This window comes from Vidua chalybeata, chromosome 2 (genome assembly GCF_026979565.1).
Source record: "Vidua chalybeata isolate OUT-0048 chromosome 2, bVidCha1 merged haplotype, whole genome shotgun sequence".
NCBI classification, from domain to species: domain Eukaryota; kingdom Metazoa; phylum Chordata; class Aves; order Passeriformes; family Viduidae; genus Vidua; species Vidua chalybeata.
In genome coordinates, this window is record NC_071531.1 from 5,040,586 (window position 1) to 5,061,616 (window position 21,031).

Here is a 21,031-nt window from a genome sequence, read left to right on the forward strand (position 1 = left end):
TACCAGTTCCCCTTTGGCTGCAGTGAAACACTGACTGCTCTGTAAACTGGGAATACAAGAGCCAAACTTTCTTCAGCATATTTCAGGATCCTGTTCAACTCCTGCATCAGGAGATCAGCTACAAAAATGTGTGCCAAGTCTCTTGATGCTGTACTTAATGTTGAGGATTTTAAGGATGTTTTCTTCACCTCATGATGATACTGGAGTAGGGTTTCTCTCCCTCCTTCTCTTACAAAGCAGCTGACAAATACCCACATTTCCACAATATTCCCTTTGGTCCAGTTGTTTGTTTCAGCAGAGGACACTAAACCAACTTCACAAGTGCTGCCATGTAGGAATGAACTTTGGAATGCTGTTACAAGGCTGGGGTTATTCTCAGTTTATCTGGTACCTAAACCCTGAACAGGTGGTCTGAATTTCATGGGTTATTCAAAACCAGCAGCTGCTTCCAGCCTTGGGGCCAGAACTGAAGCAGCAGCCTGAGTTCGTATGTTGAAACAAAGTCATCAATAATGTCTGAGTTCTCCCCTTCTCCTCCCTGTGATGTGAAGGGTGGTTGGTATGGGCAGCCCCTCACAGCTGAATGACACAGGCAAAACCTTTGGAAGGGGTGAGTTCCCTCTGAATCTTCCACCAACCACGCTGCTGTTATTTCTGCTGCCAGGACAGAGTATTATATTTGAGGCTGAGTCACCCGATTTCACCACAGGCCACATGAGGCTTCAGCTTAGTAAGTACAGCAGGTTCTGAATTTTATTCTTAAATTGCTCAAATCATCTGATTAGAAGCAGCTGAATGTTGTGTCCTTCTGTGGCAGAATCTGCAGGTTTAGTTTTATACCAAGAGGTGACAATGGGATTCAATTTACCCATTGCTGTTAAAAGTCTTTATAAATCTTGCTCCCCCTCTCCCTCTAGCTGCAGCTTTTCAATTACTTGAAAGAAAGACAATGTGGTAAAAAAGAACAAAAGAGGTAAAAAAAAAATCTCAAAAGCATACCCTTTCTTCCAAATTCTGCACACTTGCCTGGCACCAAGGGAGATCCACTCTCACAGCTGGTTTGTGTGTCTGCCTGTAAATCTGCGCAGTTGCTGAAAGCAGAGAAAAATAGAAACCTTTGGGTTTCCTTGCTCTGATTTTCACAGTGGCAGTTCTCAAAATAGATGTCCCCAGCCCAAGAAGGCAGAGCCAGGGTGACTGACAAATCTGGGGTGCAGGCAGAGAAGCCCAAGGATGTTTGGTTTAGGACAGATACCTGTCCTAAATTAGATAGATTAAATTCCTATACCAATCTCTGTCAGGCATAGCATGAAGCTCTAAACTTACCCCAGGTGTCAGGAAATAATCTTCTGAGAAGGGTGAAATCCATCAGCAGCAAAGCACCTAGAAATGGAGCTGGAATGGATGAAATCCTGTGAACATCTGAAGCAGAACTAACACATTCATTTCTCAGAACAATTTTCACTGTCATTTGAGATGAGACCTCCTGGTAGCAAGGTTGCAGATGATGTAAGCCTTACAGTAACAGGGAAAACAAAGCTCTCCTGTTTGCCTGCTTGAAATCCTCTAATGAAATAATGCATCTGTCAAAGCAGCATCTAAATGTCATTCCTCTGTGTCATCAAAAGGGAAATGTTATTCCAAAATGCAGACTGGTTCCCATACACAGGGTTTTTTCAGGCTCCCCAGACCCATAAAAGCAGTCAAAAGGTATGATTAGCAGCTCTGGTACATTCACCTCATGCACCTGATGTAAACATCAGGAGCTGCCTTCTGCATTGTTTTTGCTGTCTCTGTTTTTCAAGCACAATTGGAATTGTCCACTTAAATGGGTTCTGCTTGGAACAGCAGCAAAAAACAACCCCATGAAAAACTGCCTTGCTGGTCTTATTTTTGAGGGGAAAAAAAAAAAAAAAAGGATGTAGTGCTGGGTGCCTTCCATGCAAGTTTAGTATTCTGTGGCGTGAGTCTGTTTTCAAGCAAGTTTTCCCAAGCAATTACTTTGTGAATTACAGTTTGATTCACCCAGAGTCAAATCCTGGGTTGTTTTGGAGCAGCCTTTGCTGGGCTCTGCCTGTGCAGATATCTGAGCTGCCTTGCAGCAGCTCCTGCTTGTGCTGGCGGCTGGACTGGGATGCTAAGGGTGAGATGCTTTCAGAAAATGATCCTGAGTGATGGGTTTTGTGTCCCGGCAGGATTTGATCGAGTTTAAACCTCCTCAGCTTTGGAGGGAGAGGCAGAGCTGGTTTCTGAAGCCAGCAGGCTCCCAAGGGATCACGGAGTGGATGCACCCAGGGAGCAGCAGAGGCAGCACTGGGGAGAAACTGGATCCCAAAGACATGAGGAGAGTGTGGGGCTCCTCTTGGGTAGTGCTGGGATATCTTGATCTCGTTGGAGGTTTGTGTATCCTTGCAGAGGACTCAGTAGGAATTCCTAAAATTAATATTCAGCAATGCTAATGGCGATGTTTGTTGCAAGGCGATCGTGTAACACGCTGGCAATATTTAATTCATGGAGCCACCACCAGGCTCAGTGTGTGTGTGTCTGTTTGAGGGGGAAGGAAGCCTGTTCATGGTGCAGGTTATGCCTTCAAGCTTTGCAGAGACTCTCCCAGCCATGGCTGTGCTCACAGACCAGCACACTCCACTGAACAGCAGCTCCTCTTCTCCAAACACAACCCCAGCCTCAGCCACTCACCCTGGGAATGTGCTGTGCTCGGGTGGGGGGAGGGAAGAGCAGTGTGGAGAAATAAAACAGACCAAAAGCAGCATTTTAGTAAGAGAAACAAAGTGGTGTGTTGCCTTTGGCTTTCTCCCTAGCGCCAGCATCAGGCACACACTCCAAAGGAAGCAGGGCTTGGGTTCCTCTGCAGGAATCCTTCTTGGCTGCTGAGTGATTGATTCTGGCTCTGGGGCTTTGCTGCTGCCCCTGGGCACAATTCCTTGGGCAGAGGGAGGCAGAGAGCTGGTGGTTCTGCTGGCACAAGGGCTGGATGGCAAACTGAAGGGAGATTGCACCCCTTGGATGAAGTGGGGCAGGGGAAGAGCGTGGAGCCCCTTCCTCCCTGGCAGGTGAAGACAGCCAGGCAGAGAGTGGGGAGCAGAGCACTGCCCAGAGGAGATGATGGTGATGATGAAACAGCAGCAGTGGAAAACAAATGAGCAAAAGTGCAGGAAAAAGGTGTGGGGTTGGAGAAAAGAGCTGGGCACAACACTGTGCCCCTTTTAGTAGAGGGCTCCTGGGTTTTCACTTTATTTCTGTGTGTTTATTTCTGTACGTCCTTGATCTCAGTTCCTTGATCTCAGTTTCTTGTTCCTGATCTCAGTTTCTTGTCTGAAAATCTCCTTCCTGCCTAATGGAATCTTCTAGGCAGGGGCTAAGGTCCAAGCAGAGGAAAGCCTTCACATCCAGTGTCCAGGTTGTGGGAAAGCAGCTGAAGGTGAAAGGATAGGATTTAGGGGAAAAGAAAATTAATTTGTGTGAATCCAGTCAAATCCATTCAAAGATGAAGGAAAAGGAGAAAGAAGATGATGAAGGACCAGGAAGGAGTCATGGCTTCAGCTGTGTTGTGACTGGAGAGGGTCCAGCCTCTAACAAAGCCCCTCTGAAAGAAGCTTCTCACTAAAAGGTTTGCCTGGGGCCACCTCTAAGAAAAGGAGGGTGCATGAGGGAAGGGGAGGCATGGGCTGAAACCCAGCACTGGGGTGAAAATCTGGGCTGTGTCCAGTCAAATGGAGGCTGGAGAAAGCGGAGCGAAAAGTAATCCAAAAATAAAATAGAATTCAAGTTCTGTATGAGGCACTCCCTCCCCCCAGAAGCTACTTCCCTTTCATTTTCTGCATTACTTCAGTGCTGCCCTCTCTCCTGACCACACCATTAATCCATGATGTTTACTGTTTCCTCAGGAAATTGGATTGTCTTATTGCATGAAAATCTCAGTTCAATTTCCCTCAGCGAGAGTTTCTGGCTCTCAAAGTTCTAGAGGGAATTTTATGTACCTGACATGGATGAACAGTCAGGTTCAGTGAAGAGAAGACAACCAAAAAGAAGAGCCACAAGTGTGTTATTTGAAGGCAGACTAGTAATGATTTGTCATCCAAACTTTTGAGTTCCTTTGGTCATGACCTGTGATTTTTGGAGATGGTAGGAATGCTCTGGAGAATTGTGTGGCTCCCAGGAAAAGCGACACTCAAGTATTCATAATTTTGAGAACTTAGTTAAAAACATCCCCATTTCATGTTGGCTTCAAATGTTCTGGCAGAGCAGATCAGACAGTTTCAGTGCTACTGGAGGCTTTTGTCATCTTTTTCACATGGATTCCGTGACGGTTTTTTGGCCTCCCTCCCTGAAAGCTGAGAGACTCTTTCATCTCTTCTATTGAGAAAATGTTCTTCTGCCCGTTAATGGAAACAGCCCTGCACAAACAGAACGAAAATGAGAAAATGCCTACCTCACAGAAAAAAATGTCACATGTCTGAGAGATTATCTAGCTATTTATGAAGACTGGTCTATTGAAAATATTAACATGGAAAGTCTAATTCTTAATGTACTGCAAAGAATTGTGCAAAGTCTGCTTGACCCTCCAGGAATTCCACATGACTGGCTCTGAAGTGATGCAGCTGAGGGACAATCTCCCACCCACTGAAAAGCAGTGAAACCCTTTGCAGACATTCCTGCTGCTGTGCTGATGTTGGAGGGGGTGATCAGCAGACAAGGAGGCTCCCAGGGATGAGTCAGGCACGCAGCAATGATCACCTCGTGCTCTGCCCATGCCAGGTCTCTGGCCCAGACACCCCCTGTTCCCACCTCTGTGAAGAGATTGCATCAGGCTGGCACCAGGATCAGCACCCCTCAGCCTTTGGGTTAATCTTTGGGTTGCCAAGACTTTAGGATGTCTGAGATCTGCTTGTCAGGGAGATGGAGGAGCTGATTTACAGTGAGTCACTGCACAGCTCCGAGCTGCTCACATGGCAGCCTCCCAAAACAGGCATCTGAAGTAACTTCACTCTCCTGCACCACGTAAAATGCCAGGCAGCTTTCTTCAAGTCGAGCCATCTATCCCTTCCCTCCAGTCTGGGATCATGGACTGCAGCCCCTGCTCAGACTTTGCTGCCAAGAGCTTGAGCCAACCTTGCCCAGTGGAAGGAATTGATTTTTCCACTTCTTGGCCATCATCCCTCTAAATGATCTACTGGGTGACTCCAGGCACACTTAATTTCATTTATATTTTTCTCATCAGCTCTTGAAAGTTCCAGTTGGGTCTCTCAATTTCTCCCACAACCTTATGAAAACACAGCTCTGAGAGCTGGGCTTTCCCAGCAGCTCTCCTCCAGGGATGCAGCAGGGTCATTAGCAGCCAGCTGGGGCCCCTGTGTGTGTGTGTGTGTGCTTTGCCCTGCGAGCTCCACGTCCTGCAGAGGTGCCTGGGACAGGATTCTTGGCTCTCTCCTACTTTAAATGAAAGCCTAGGTACAGACAGCTGGATTGAGGAGATGGCAGTGGGAAACAGAGGTAGGAAATGGAAAGCAGAGAGGGAAGGGAGGCTGAAAACCAAGCAGAGAGGTTGCAATGGAAAGGAGGGCAGCCAGGGCTCTCTGCAGGCACAGCATGGAACGGGGCATGGAGGTTCCTGGGGTCCTTTGGCTCCTGGAGGTGATGGAAAGTGGAATCAGGATGGAGGGTGGGCTGGGCCAAGGACCTGGTGCCTCTGCTGTAGTGAAAGGAAATGCTTGTGGAGAGTGAGCTCCTTCCACACCCAGCAGGGAAAGGCAGTGGGTCTGCACCACTGGGAGACCTTCAGGAAACCAGCCTGGCACCTACCAGGTATTGCAAGTGTTGTAGAAAACAGATCATTGAAAAAACTGCTCACATAGAGCAGGAGAAAAGGGTTTTTTTTTCCCCCTCAATAGACAAAAGAGAAAAGCCAAGAAATGCCAGATGTTGTGTTGGACAAGTGCTTTATAAAATGGAAGGATTGCCCATGGCTTGAGTCTGCTCTTCTCCAAGCCAGCACTGCACACACGGATATTTGTGAGGGATGGCTGTTCTCACTTCCACAAGATTTGACTCTGTTAAGTGTCTCTGAGCGTTGAGACACAGCAGGAATTACTGGTAGGCACCAGGATTTTCCCTACAGCTGTAAAGAGAATGAAGGCAGTATTATCACCGGGGTGGCCAACGCTGCTGGATTGAAGAGCAAAGCTGGTTCCTGGGTGAGTAATCCCACATCTCCCGCCCACAGAGCTCTGCTGCTGCACCCCATGCCCCAGACCAGCCACGTCAGATGTCACAGCTCCCTTCCAGCCCACGTTCCTGGGGGTTTGCCATGGAAACCAGGATGACGGCGAGTGTGGCTGTACTGCGTGGACTGAGGATGGGGCTGGGGTGAGCAACAGGACCCAAAAACGGGGCTGGAGCCAGGAGTGAGGTGGAGAGCTGTGCTGCTGACTGGGGAGAGGCCAAACACCACTTTCAGGATGTTCAGGGCCTGTGTGGACAAATCCTATAAAGGTCCCAATATTAATAATCAGTCATTCTCTAATTAACGTTCAATATGATCACTTCCAGGACTGGGCCTATGGAAATCTGGCAGAGTGCAAAAGAAATGTGCAAAGAAGTGAGGTAAAATCTCCATGTGCAGCATGCCATGTTCTTTCCGTGGGTTTATGGAGAGGAGTGAGAGCTGGGCTGCAAAGGGCAGTGGTGCTCTGCATGGAGGAGCTCCCACTGCCACAGCCATCATTTGGCTGTTAACAGCATAAATCAGAAAGTTAATTCCTGCAGAAAGCCTGCATGACTTCAGGTCTGTGGGAAAAAAAAAAAAAAAAAACACCGAGAAGCAAAAATGGCAAAACACCAAAGAGGGTGAAAAGAGAGAGAGAAGAGGGAGTGAAGTAGGGAGAAGAGGAGCTGTGGGAGCAATCTGGAATTTTGGCAAGCTGGAGCATGGAGAGGTAAAGCAGCAGATCAGGGCCCTGTGGGGGCATGGAGACAGACAGACACACGCAAGGGACCTGCAGCAGAAGGGATTAATGGGCAAAGAAAGCACTTGAAGGCTTAGATATGGAACTGGTAAGGAAAAAAGCTGATTTCACAGAAATACTATTATCTGTTTTTAATTCTAGGCAAACCTTTTTCAAAGTACAAAATCTTTCACTGGAATTTTTACATTTTCTGGCTCTTTTCCCCCCATTTCAATCCCTCGGAAGATCCCTGCTGTGCAGTCCCCAGGTCTGGATGTGCACACAGTGGGTTGCAAGGGGCACTGAATTTCTCGACTGCAGCAAGAAAACCAGGTTTGAGAGAGGCTGGGGGTTGTGTCAGCACAGTGACCTCTGGGCTAGAGAAAGATACAGACGGGAGGAGACAGGAATTGTGCCACCCCACCCCAGGCCTGCATGGAGAGTGACTTGAGCAGCCCCTTTTCATCCTTACGGCTTCTCCCTCGCCCTCTGAGCAGGGTTTGCAGCAGGGGGAGATCTCAGCCCGTGCAAAGCCAGCCTGGCCAGGCTGTGCCTCGACAGCAGCGAGTCCCAGGGCAATGTGGGATCTGAACATCTCTGGTTACTCCTTGGAAGCCCTAATAAAGCTGCCTCTGCACCCCCCACACGGAGCTGACGCCAGGGCTGGAGACAGAAGTGCCTTTTTCACTCCTTGGGAGCACCCCCGGGGTAAGTGACACCTGGCTGGGGCACTGCCAGATCCCTGGGCCCAAGGCTTGACCCTGCAGCTCTCCAAAAGGCACATTCCAGGGCTGGAGTGTACAGAGGGAAGAGTGATGGCCTCAGTAAACAACCATGGGGAGGCAAAGCAGAGCTGTGCAACACTTGATGTGGTCAGGGGCACAAGAGCCTGGTACTGCCCTGAGCTGGGCAAAACATCCCTCTAAGGCAAATGATGGAAAATCATTCTCTGGCACTGTACTGCTTGGATTTGAAGGATTTGATGAGCTAGGATAATGCTTCCCAATAATTTTTGCCCCACATTGCCCAGTGTGTACTGAAATGAGGAGACTCTGGAAGGTTAAACCAGCTCAAGGCAGTGATCTGCTGGAGCTGCACACTCTCTTTGATGAATGTTATCTGTCCTCTCCTTTCAGGCATGGGTTTGAACTGAGCCTTCTTCGATCACATCAGGCTTTTGTTGTAATTTCTGAGTGCTCAGCTTTTCAAGATTCACTTCTACATGAAGTTCTTGAAAAGAGCAATAGTCAGCAGTTTTACAGCAAAGCAGTTTTTCCAACAAGTATTAATGTAATTAGGGAGAGGGGGATGTGTGCTGGAGCTTAACAAACACAATTTTAAATACACAGGGAGAGTAGATAGGACAAGGACAGTGGAGAGGCAGGACTAGGATCATCACCTGGATTTCAGAGCTTGTCCTTTTGCTGGCTGGAGAAGCTGGTCACATTTTTATTTTTTTAAATATTGAAAAGTAGATTCTCACCAGTATGAGACTCTGATCATTAGACATCTCAGTGAGGTGTGATCAAATCCTGAAATGCACCAGTGATGTTGTCTGACCACTCCTGGAGTGGGTGATCACAGTGGGAGAGCTCAGTATCCTCCTCTACAATCCCAAATGTCCCATGTGCATCCCCCAGAGAGAGTGTTCTTGTTGTCTCTTTCCAAATGGCTGCATTTTTGTCATCGTGGCCATCTTCCTCAGGAACCTGCTGGGTCAATCAAGTCACTCAGCAAAACAGGATTAAGGCAGTGCTTAGCAGAGCAGGGTATGGAATGGTGGGTCACAGAGCTCCTGACTGGTGTACAGAAGCAGTGGGGCTGGTGTGGAAGGGCTGTTGAAGTGGGAGAAGCTGTAGCTCAGAAATAGCCATGGGGATCACCTGTGGAGTAATCTGAGGGATAGGCTCTGGGATAGTTTACGGGATAGTTTGTGGGACAGACTGCAATACAGCCTAGAGGATAGTGGAGTGGGTAGTGGGGTATGGGACAGGCTGTGGCACAGCTGAGGGGACAGCCCACAGGATAAAAGGATAACAGGACAGCCCTCAGGATACCCCTGCAGTGGCCAGGGCTCTCTCCTGAGAGACTCCCAGTGCCTGCTCCAAGCTGGCACAGGAAGGATGTGAAGCAAAGGCTTGCACTTCCCAAAAGAACCAACTGCCTTGCTGAGAGCTTTAGAAGCATCACTGGCTTCAGCCTGGAAGGTCAGCCCAGCTCTGACTCCCGGGTAGCTCTGGGACCCACTCAGCCCTCCGGCCCTACAAATCCCCTTTGCAGAGCAGCAGAGCCCGGTCTGCATTTTCAGGGGCAGCAAACCACAGCCAAGGACAAGCCACAGCCAAGCCCCTTGGCCTCTGCTGAGGTCACTTTTGTCTCGCTCTGGCTGCAGAGAGGGGCTTGGGGTGGGCAGGGTGAGCAGCACCGACCGCGCTGCCCCAAGCCCTGCTCTCCCAGCCCACACAGCACAAAAGAGGGCAGGAGAAGCTTTTGCAGCCCCTCCATCAAAAGCCCCAGAAAGCCCAGAGAGCTCATGCTGGCAGGACGGGCAGTGTGCTGGCAGGACGGGCAGTGTGCTGGCAGGACGGGCAGTGTGCTGGCTGTGCAGCCTCTCTGCTGCCTCCGAACTCGGTGCCCGCCGTGCCCGCGGCCGCTCCGGCTCCGCCCGCGGGCACCGCAGCGCGGCTCAGCCCGGGCACGGCAGATGGCATTCGGCATCTGCTCCGGGAACACCGCCGGGGCTGCGCTCCCTCCTGCCTTCCTCATGAGAGATGCCTTTGCCAGGAGACTTCACGTTCCCCTAAATAATAAATGCCTTCACTCCGGGGGTGGCACGGATGGCGGTGGGCGAGAGCACGGGGTTTGTGCTTTCTTTGTGCTGCTGGAGCTTACGCGGGGGGGGGGGGGGGGGGGGGAAGCTTCTGCTTTTTCCTTCTGTCCTTGTAAAGATAACGGGAGGGATGTGGAAATGGAGCTGCTGAGTTTGGATTGAGACGGTCCAAGCCCTGGCTGGCAGTGGGTGTCTGAAAGGACACTTCCAACACAGGGCACTTCCAGACGGGAGCCTGTCACTGCAAGCAGCTCGCCAGGAGAGGCACCAACTAATAATTACGGTCCTATTTCAGCGTAAAATCAAATTATATCTCTCACCACCCCGACGAAGGGGGTTTTTCCTCCTCCGCAGCCCCTCCCGGGGGATAAATGCCACCTGATCTTGTGCATAACAGGAGCTGGTCAGTCCCAGGGTCAGAGCCCGAATGCGGATGCCCAGCAACTCTCAGCCTTAAAGCCACGAGGGGTTGTTGCTATGGGAATGGAGAGGGGGCTTGCAGGCAGCATCTGGAGCCCGTGTCTTTCCCTGTCCGAGGCAGCTGGATTCGGAGGGAAGCAAAACTAAAAGGAGGTGGCAGAGAGAGACAGAGGCACAGCAAAATGCATGCATGTTAGAGGAGGGACCTTCCCAGAATGAGAGTACAGTGGGATACAGAAGAGCGGGGACACCAAACTGTCAGGCAGCGGTGGCTCGGCTGGGTAGCATAAACCTGATTTTCTGCTCTGATTGACACTGGAAACAAGTCCGGTGAGAGCCCAGCTGTAGCAAGATGGGATCTGCCTCCTCCACTTACCGGCCCAAATGTATTTATTTGGACATTGATGGAAGAATTCAAAAGGTACTTTTGCTGTTTTTCACCAAGTGGCGTCTCCGGACGCGGCGGCGGCTGCGGGCGGTGTTTGCTGCACGGCCGATCCCAGGCGCGCACCCAGCGGGCTCCGAATCCCTTTTCGAGGGGAAGGGGGGGGGGGGGGGATGCTGCGTGCCTTCTGCTTTGTACACGGATGTTTATTTAAAGGGGAAGGGGAGGCTGGCACAGGGGAGGGCTGGGCGCTGCCAACACTAAGTCGCTGCCAGCTCTCCCTGCCGGCGTGGGGATCCTCGGTTTCGCAGCCGCCCTGGCTTCCGCTCCCGGAGCAGCGTCGCGCCGTGTTTACAAAGTTTAGCTTGGGGCGAGGTTTCCCCCCTCCAGGCACTGGGAGCAGGGAATACAGCGTGCCGAGCTCCTTGGAGACTGCCTGCCCGAGGGTTCTGCCCGCGGGCATCTCGCTCCGGCCGAGCCGAAGGTCAGGCAGGTGCCCGGCTCTTTGTGCGATGCCTGCGGGGGCTGCGGGGTCCCCGCCGCCTCTGCCAAAGTTGCTGGGAAATGCCGATAATTAAAACTTTCCCTGCTGCTCGCCTGCCTTGTTTGGTTAAGCACGGTTCACAGCGCAGGGAGAGCTGCGGGAGAAATGTGTCCTGGCTAAAAGGGAGAGCTCGCACGCTGTCGAGCTGACAGCCCACTGCTTTTAAACAGAAACAATGCCGGCGCCTTTCTGCAAGCTTTTTTTTTCCCCCTTCTCTTTGTCAGCAGTTCTTTGGCCGCAAACCAAGTGCCTTTTCTGTAACAGAGAGCTGCTGAGAGGCTCCAGAGCAAGCAAACTCTGATTTGCAAAATTCAGATCACTCTCGTCTTCCAGCTCTAAATTTTCGGTTCACCCAGTCTCGCCTTTTGTTTTTAATTTTGTAAAGAAACAGCCACGAAAAATGCCCTGTCCCTTCCTTTCCCTCTACTGTGTGAGTGAATGGAGAACTGGTACTCACAGTCCCATCCCACCACGCCTCCAGCCCCCTCCACCACCGCCCTGGAGACCCACGGCGACCGCTCAAAGTCGCGTCCTCAGGAACGAGACCTTGGAGAATCCAGATCTGTGCCGGATTCCCCAGAGAAAGCTGCTCCTCTTGATCCCTCTTAGACGTAGCTCAGTCGTAATGATGGTCCCTCTGCTGCCGTGAGATTCTCCCTGCCGGCTCTGCTGAGCTGAGGGCTCTGATTCTCTTTTCCCAGGGTTTAATAAACTGGTTGCCTGGTGGCCCCCCCAAAGCATGGATGGAATGGAGCCTCCTGGTACCTGTACAGTTCAGTACAAAAAAATGTTTTGGCATTTTGAAAGGGTGGTGAGTGTTTCCATAGATGTCGGTAATGCACAGTGGTTGTCATCTATGCTGGATTAAAAAAAAAAAAAAATACAGCATTTCTCCAGCCAGCCTCTGGAGAGTACTTTTAACACTAAAGGCACAGGAGAGGCACAGTCACATGAGCAAGCAAATGCAAACTCGGGCAGCAGCGTTAAGGGGGTTTAATCTCGGTGAATGTTAACCGTTTCTTTTGTCAGATGTAAAATCCCGCCCGTGTAATGTTTGCAAGGATTCCTGATGTAAAAATGCCGTGTAAATGGGGTTCACCCAGCGGTAAGCAGGGCACAGCTCAGATTCTCCTGCCTTCTCAGTAACATCATTAGAAAGAAGCAGAAGGGAGGGGGGGAAGCAGCAGCCCTTAATCTTCCAAGGAATGCAGCAGTGGAGGCTTCTAAAGGGAACTCATTAAGTCAATGCTAAGCTTCTTGTCAACCAATAACGAGGAACGAGCTTCATTATGACAGCACTTGTTGAGTTTGAAAGGGCTCAGCTCCAGCCGGCCCTGCTGGGCATCGTGAGCATCCTACCCCAGCACCGCTTGTGGTTGCACTTGTTCAGAGGCAATTCTTGTGCTTCCATGGCCTCATCCTGAATTTCCACCGGTGCTGCCGTAGGGTGTGCTGTTGACTTTGGGAGAAGCGGTTTTACCTCGGCGCCGGGCTAAAGGAAGGGACGAGGCCGGCCCAGGGAGCCGCACGCCGCCTCCCCCGGGACCCTGCGCCCTGCAAAGTGCTCTGCAGCAGGAGAGTGGAATTAAACTAAGTAGGTTTGTGTGTTGGCAGGTCCAGAGGGGCACAGCAGAGAGGGCAGAGGGACCTGGTGGTTACGAAAGAAGAGTTGGCTGGCTCTGAAATCCTTCCCAGGAGTTATTAAAATAAATGAGGCACCATCAGCCCGCTTGAAAGCAGGACCACGCCGGTGCCAGCACGTCCCAGAGGAAGGGCTGAGTCCATATTTGGCTCTCACAATATCTTCTGGACAAAATGTCCAGAATGTCAGCCCACAGCTGGATAACTGTGTGGAGTGGTGGATGAGCAACTGGCTCACAGGCACAAAGGCTGTTAGTGAAGGGGGTGACATCAGGCTGGTGTCCAGTCACTGGTGGGGTTCTGGAGGGCTCCTGTGCTTTTCAGCACCCTCATCAGCAACCTGGGCACAAGACTCTAATGAATACTAAATAAGTTTGGTGATCACACTAAATTGGGAAGAGCTGTTGGCTCCCTCAAGGCCAGGGAGGCCCTGCAGAGAGACCTTGACAAATTTGAGGGCTGAGCAATCACCAGCTGTGTGAAGTTCAACAAGGGAAAATGAAGGATTCTGCACCTGGGATGGGGTAACCCTGGCTGTGTGCAAAGACTGGAGAGTGAGATGCTGAAGACCAGCACCCAGGAATGGAACCTGGGAGTCCTGGTTGATAGAAATTTGAATATGAATCAGCAGTGCCTTAGCAGCCAGGAGGGACATCCCAGTCCTGGGGCCATCAGGCCCAGCATCACCAGCCTGGCAAGGGAAGGGATTGTCCTGCTCTGCTCTGGGCTGGGGCAGCCCCACCTCGAGTGCTGGGGACAGTTTTGGGCACCACAAAGGAAAAAAATAATTAAACTATTAGAGAGTGTCCCAAGGAGGGCCATGAGGCTGGTCAAGGTCTTGAGGGAAAGCTGTATGAGGAGCAGCTGAGGCCACCTGTTCTATTCAGACTGGAGAAGAGGGGACTGAGGCAAACTGACCTTCCAGAGGCACAGCCAGGCACGGAATTGTCTTCACCAAAGCTGACCACAGCGTTGGGCTCTCCTCCAGTGGGCAGAATTAACTGGCTGAACAGCTCTCCAAGCTGGGCCAGCTTTAGGAGGGACCTGAGGTGGCCCAGCCTGGCAGAGTCCATCAGTGGGACCCCAGGCTGGCAGAGGTATGGTCATGCAGGGGCTGTGGGATGGGGAAGATCAAAGGCTGTGGGATTACAGCCGTGCTCCAGATCCAGGGCTCTGCACAATCCAGCTTCAAGGAGGTCACTTGTTCTTGGAGCTGAGGGAAAAGTTAAATTCCAGTGTAACCCTCTTCCTATCCAGCACCCACGTCAAGGAATGCACACCTGGGGGAAACAAGTGCTGCTCGGTTTATTTATTTCTAAAGGATCTTCTCAGCCAGCAGTCCAGCACCCACTTGCTTGGACACAGCCCTCCCTCTGCACTTCTCAGGAGCACCTGGGGCTGAGCACACAGGGAATCACCTCCGTGTGCCAGCCCTGCCACAGCTTGCTCTGCTGCCAGGCACAGGAGAAGACAGCAGGGCAAGGGGAAGCCCTGGCTGTGCTTCATGTAGGAGGAGGTGATCTCGACAAACCATGGACTGGGATTTCTCCTGGCTCCTGGAGTGCCACTAGATGGGGTCAAGCACCCAAACCCCCAACATCAGTGGAGAAGTGCCAAATTTTAGCCAGATCTGGAGTCTTATTTTCCTTCACACTGTTATTAACCCTTTAGCTGCATTTTGAAGAAAAATTCCTATTGAATCTGTTTTTCATTAAAAACCCACCAGGAAAAAAAAAAAACCACCAAAAAAAACGTTCCCCAGCTCATGCCCAATCATTTTTTTCCATGGAGAAACTACTGGGAACATTTCCTTTTGACCTTTGAAATTTAAATGGTAGCAGAGCAGAACCAGCCAGTGGCCTGATTCCCAGCAGGATGGCTTCATGGCTCTGCTTTTCAAATGTCACAGGGTAGTGGCTTTGCTTGCAGAGTTTTAAGGAGTTCATCTGAGAAAAATGCTTGTTTCAAGAGGATTTCTGTTTCCAGTATCTTAATCAACATCATATTTGTAACATGTATGGAAAATCAGTGGGCTACAGAGCCTGAAGTAACTGGAAAAAAAGAAGAGGACTGTTGTCTTTGTCAAGGAATCTATGAAATCACTCAATGGTATTTTCCTCAGAAAACAAGTAAAGAATTTTGGAGCCATTTTGCTGGTTTATTGAGTCATTCTGGATGTTTACCAGAAAATTTGCCTCTTTTCTTCTTTTTTTTTTTTTTTCCCTCAAAGAAGTGCATTGAGTTCAAGTTTTCTGGGTGTCTACTGACCTGACTTGTGTTGCAGGACACTGAGCCATCCACAGCCATTGTTCCTCTTGGCCCAAGGTCCCCAAACAGCAGGACGAGGCTCAGACTGAGCTTTGGTGCCGTGGTTGTTCCATTGAAACATCAGCGCGCAGGAATCGCTTCTGTCACGTGAGCTCTTCTTTTCAATTACAGCAGCAGCATCTGTGGTATAAATGCCCAGATTCCAGCAAAGCCAACAGATTTTTCCAAGGCTCACCAGGCTATTTTTTTAACCTGCAAAACTGGATTCAGATGAAAAACAAAACACAGCAGAAAAAATAATGGCGTGATGATTCCTTCGAGGCAATGAAGTATTTTTGCATCCCCATGACTCTTTCAACACAGCAAGGCAAGCTCATGGACCCCATGCTGTGTCTGTTTGGACTGAGGATTTAGGGGGACACCCTTCCAGCTGCCAAACACCAAAGGGGTGCACAGGATGGGTGTTCATGGCAGTCAGGACATGGGCACCCCTGGGGGCTGCTCTGTGCCACATCCTGCTTTAGCACGGTGAGGCATAGGAATGTTTTTGAGGGATCAAGGCCATTTTCTTAATGCTGGCAGAGCTCTGTGGGTGTGGGAGGGAAAAGGTGGAACAGCTTGAGTCTGGCCAGGTCTTGGCTAAGCTTGGCTTTCTCACTTTAGCTGGCCCTGGTGAATTCGAGGTGGCTGCTTGTTCTTGTTGTAAAGCAGCACGAAATGAGCAGCGTGTTCCTTGAACTTTGTCACATTGCGGCACATAAACATTTTAAGGAGTAGAAATGGCTTAAACCCATGCTTTTAAAAACATGAAAGATAATGTCACACATGGCCTCTCTCTCCCCTACTCCCCCTTCTCCTTCCTCCCCAGTGGGGGCTCCTCAGAACATTTAGGGGACCAAACCAGAATCCCAGCACAGCTCTGTAATTCCAGCACAGCTCCAAAATTCTTCCACATCCAACACCCAGCAAGGCTTGTTTTCTGCTGTTTACCTTTGTGAAGTCACACTCAGTATATTGTATTCATTACAGTTTACGTTCACACTAGTCCAGACAAAGTGTAAGTTTAACACTCTCAGTCTGACACTTTTCTCATAGGTAACTCTGATGTTACCTATGGGTTCAGACCAACCACATATAGCTTATTCTCCTCATATACAACTATTCTGGTTCCTCCCAAACAAGACAAAATCATTCTGTTTCTAGAACTGATGCCTTAAGTTTTAACTTTCATGTTTTCCAGGTTCTGTACTGCATTAGTGTATAACTCTGAACTTCATATAAAGTGTTAACAAGTTATCCTCACAGTTTAGTCAGACAAAACAATCCTTTTCCAGCCCAGAACCAAGGACACCGTTACAGCTTCAGGCCCAAAAAGTGCAAACAGCAGCAAATTGAGGAGAGCAATCTGGGAGGATGGGACCTCATAAGCTGAAGCTGTAATTGGACAATTAACCCCAATATGGAAATGGACCAAAACTCATAGAAGTGTGAAAAGGTGTGACCATATTGGGTGTAGCTTTGGCCAGGCTCTTGTACTGCCCAAGGTGTATCCTTTGAAGGCCTTTTTAATAAATCCCTACTTTATTCCTTTAACATTGTCCAGCCTCTGTTCTAGGCAGCCTCTCAAGGCATCAGAGCCTTCCTCATGAATTTGCTTATATAGATTCAGGTCAGCCGTTTGCTGGTCTCTCCTCAAACCTGCTTTTCCTCACTCCATTCATTAACATTTTCCTTCTAACAGTCCTCTATTACCAAGCCAGTTCTAATGTCAGATTTTAGTTGTGTGAGCAGCTTGGAAACAACCAGCTTCACTCGCAACTACTGAAAACATTTGGTGCTAAAGCATCCCTATTATCCAGTTTACAAAACATTTAAAGCCTCATGCATTTGTGTGCTGCAGGGTTAATTGCACTTAGTACTCCATTAGCAGCAAATGTGTGCCCTTCTTGGGTTAAGAAAAGCCAGAATATCGACATTTGTGTTGTTTGTTAAAGGTTGAAATACTTTCATGAAATGTTTTTATTTCTGCTGCAGAAGATAGGAAACTTTCAGCCTCACGATCAGCCTTGCTGGTTCCTGGTTGTGTTCTGCCATTAATAATTAGTACTGACAGATGAAATATTTGCAATATGTCCCTTCGTATAGACAGTAGGCTGCACAAGTCTCTCTTGAATGTCATCTCCCTTTTTCTATGAGCCCTAATTGTCGCTATTGGACATGAAATGAGTACACAGAAGTTTGGTGAGTTCAAGAGGGAAAAGGAGCCGATTTTATTTCTGACCTCTCAATATATAGAATTCCAAAATTGACAATGGATTGGAGGATGAAACTGCCACCTCTCCAACCACACTGGTCAAACCAACAGTCCATCAACTCTCTCCTCCCACAAAGAAGAATGCAAAACAATATTTACATGAACATGCATGAGAACTCCAGTAGAAATATGTAAATGTTATCAGAAGGCTAAAGAAGTTTTATGAGAACTTTAAAACTTTTGGAAGAACTATAAAGGAAAACTTAACACTTCTAAAAATCAGGGCAACATCCAATGACTCTAAAAATTACTGAGATCCTACTTTGCTCGTAGTGGAAGAGCCAACCTCTGTCATGCTGCCTGGGCTCACACACCTATGGGTGCGTCGTGGACGTTTTTCTTTCCTAAAAAGAGGAAAATCTCTTTTCCCACAGCTCTCTTTTCAGGGATGTTACAGGGGTGGGAATTGTGACTTACCACATGCCTCAGGATCCTGGCACGTCAGCTCTGTCTGGCAGCTCCTGTTTCTTCATTTAGGGCAATGTATAGGGAAACGAATGGGATTCACCCCAGTTAACCACAGGCATCCCAACGGGAGCGCTGGCTGCTCCTGGAGAGTCAGGCAGGTTCCCCTGTAGTCACTGGGGAGGGAGGTGGCATCTCCAGGGGATGATTCATCCCAGCCTAAAGGGGGTTTTGGAGACATGTGGGCTGATTTGGAGATTGTCCTCCTTATCTGCTGGCAGCTGAGGGCACCTGGCAGAGAGGCACTCGAGAGATGCTGAGCCTGTGGATGGGTAAAATTACATCAGGCAAACCCCACACGTACATTTCATGTTGAAATGAACATTCTTAAGCCATGTCCCTGCCCAAAACTGTGTGAATCAGCTGGACTACAGAGCTGTGGCTTTTGGGATAAAATATCTGCCACACTTCTCATCCTCTATCAGAGTCAGTGTTTGAAGAGCTCGGGGGAGTTTTCATTTTTCCTCAGACCCTCAGCTGAGGGCTCTCGTGTTTTCTCCCCCACACATGGACATGCACACATGCTCTGCTTTTCTGTTCTTCTCTTAGAGAAGCTCCCACTGTATCAAACAGATGGCAAATCTGGCAGGCTATTTTTAATGCTCCTAACATTCGAAGCTCAGATAAATGAGTGGTTTTCTGAATATCAACTGTTAATTAGTGCCAGAAATAAAAGAGGAGACAGAGAGTTTGGGTAGAGTTGGGCTGATGCTATGTTTGTATCTGAGTTTAAAGAATGAGAAATACGGAATGTTTTTAAATATGGGATTTTAGGTAAAGCTTATTTTGGATATTGGGGACTTGACAGAGAGGACATTTATGGATATTTTTTGAGGAAGACCTATTTGCTTATGGGTCAAGAAATATTAATTACTTCCAGTGATTCCTACAGAGGGATACCTAAAATTTCTGGATCGTTCTTCATTTTGTTATGGACGACAAACACCTCTGGAAAGACAGGGAAAATCACAATGAAAAATTTCACATGAACCTTCTGCCTTAATAGTTCAGAAGTCCTCCATGGAAGCTGCTCTTACAGAAGCAGCAGCAATTTTCACAGTCCATGCAAGATACATAACTGAGTTTTACTATAATCTTTTCTGACATAGTATCCTCCATTCTCATTAGTGAAAGATTGTAATTTAGATTGTTTTAAAGCCTGCAATTTTAGCCCTCACTCTGAACATTGCTCACTGAGCTGAATGAAAGGCATGAGCAAGTGCTAAAGTATTGAAGACAGCAGGTTGAAACCAGAAGAAAAGAAGTGGAACTGGAAACTTGAGGGTACACTGGCTTCAAAAAATATTTTTACATTATTATTTAGTAATTTTACTAGGGTAAAATAAAAATAATCAAACAGAAGTTAAATTCTTGGAAGAATACCCAATTACAGACAGCAGATCAGAACAGGATAATGTTCTGGACATAGTTTGCTGTTTACAGAGAGGATTAGCTCTCCTGAGGATCAAATATAGAACAGAAATTGGATTTGTAAGCTGTGTTTTTACCTATCCTATCTGAAAGCAAAATATAATGTGATTAGCTGTGAACTGGTAGGCTGCAGAGTCTGTGCACAATGGTCCTTTAGTAAAATCTCTATCACAGTCCTTAATCTGAACTCCTCACCAAGTGGGAAAGCCAGCCCAGAGCACCAGGGCTCTTAATCCCTGCTCTTCACAAGGGGGGGTTTAAATCCTTGTCCTAGACCAGAGGTCTGTGGATTAAGAGACAATAGCTCCTTATTTCAGAAGAAAATGTTTTAAAAAAACAGCAGAACTCTTTCCAGGAAAGAAACGAGTCCCACAGAATTGAGGGCCAGGCCAGGAACCAGGCAACCCCATCAAACCACTGCTGTCCTACTTTGCAGTCCCTGCATGCCTCATCAAAATGTTATTTCCACTCCAAAAAGTCTCAGTTATTATTCATTCTGCTTTTCCCCCAGTTGCATCACGTTGCTTTCCAAGGCACACAGGATGTTGCCCACTTAAATGGAATGGCTGCTCCTTTGTCTTGATGGAAACTCCTTGGCACAAACAAGTTAAACATTCAGAGAAGGCTGCTTTTCCTGTCATTTTTTTTTTCCTACATGTGGTAGAATCATAGAATTGGGTTGGAAGGGACCCTTAAGGGTCTAGTTCAACCCTCTGCAATGAGCAGGGACATTTTCAGATTGATCAGGTTCCTCAGAGACCCATCCAACCTGGCCTTGAATGTTCCCAGGGATATCCACCATCTCAGAGGTTTTGATAACAACAGCAAAGACAGAAATACAAAATCATGTTAACTCTCAGGGGAGGAAAAAAACCCTATTTGCAGATGCTGTATGACTTTTCAGGAATACAGCCTTTTCCTCCTGGCACAAATCCAAGGGAAATGCAGTTAACAGGGTTTATATGTGGCTGATTTTTTTCTTGGCAATTAGTCATCAATCTGCAAGCTGAAGCAGAGGCCTGTGTTTCCCTTCCCCACGTGGTTTGTCACTGCTGTGACTGCTCAGACATGATTTTGCTTCTGCCTTTGCTTTCAGAAGCTGAGTGTCTTGTGTGTTGACTGGTCTTGCAGGAGACTTTCATGCCACCAGGCAGTACCAGAGTCCCTGTCTCCTCTTTTTCTTCATCCCTGGAGGTTAATCCCTAGATTTTTTTGGGCTGACTTGCATGACTATGCACTTTTTAAATGTGTACTATGAGGAAACCTTGAATTTCATTACAGGAAACCCTATTCATGCATGATCTTAGCCCACTACCAGAGCTGGAGGAACTGCAGTGGTCTCCCAACTTTGGCCTCTGTTAAGCAAGATCTCAGTCTTCTTCTAAGCAAGGATATCTTCCCATTAATGCAGGGAATGAGGTGCTGTGAGATACATCTCAGCAGTGGCTTGTCACCCACAGGGACCTAAGCAAGATGTGGATCAGAAACAGCTGAGACAGGTCTGAAGGGAGACAAAATTTGTGGATGACACCCCCAGACAGTGCCAGAAATGTATGGTCATGGAGACTCAGGCTGAGCACCAAAGGTTTTGGGACACATGCCCAAGCAGGGACATCTCCACAGGCTGGGTGAGATGGAGATGTTCTGTCCTGCAGCCAGTGCCAGGGCTGCCTGTCCTCAAAGCTGCAGGTCACAGGACAACCCACGTGCCCCACATGGGTGCCACCAAAGTGTGGCCACCAGCCAAGTGTCCCCACATCGCCTTCCTGCT

General features: G+C 48.6%; 1 protein-coding gene across 1 annotated transcript in view; it reads left to right on the forward strand.

Annotated features, from left to right (window-relative positions):
* The first annotated feature begins 10,543 nt into the window (after window positions 1–10,543).
* PDE9A (phosphodiesterase 9A) overlaps window positions 10,544–21,031 on the forward strand; it is a 52,422-nt gene continuing 41,934 nt past the window's right edge. The window contains exon 1 of the mRNA XM_053936193.1: window positions 10,544–10,633. Coding sequence (XP_053792168.1) covers window positions 10,565–10,633 — 69 coding nt within the window. The 5' untranslated portion in view covers window positions 10,544–10,564. The remainder of the gene's footprint in view (window positions 10,634–21,031) is intronic.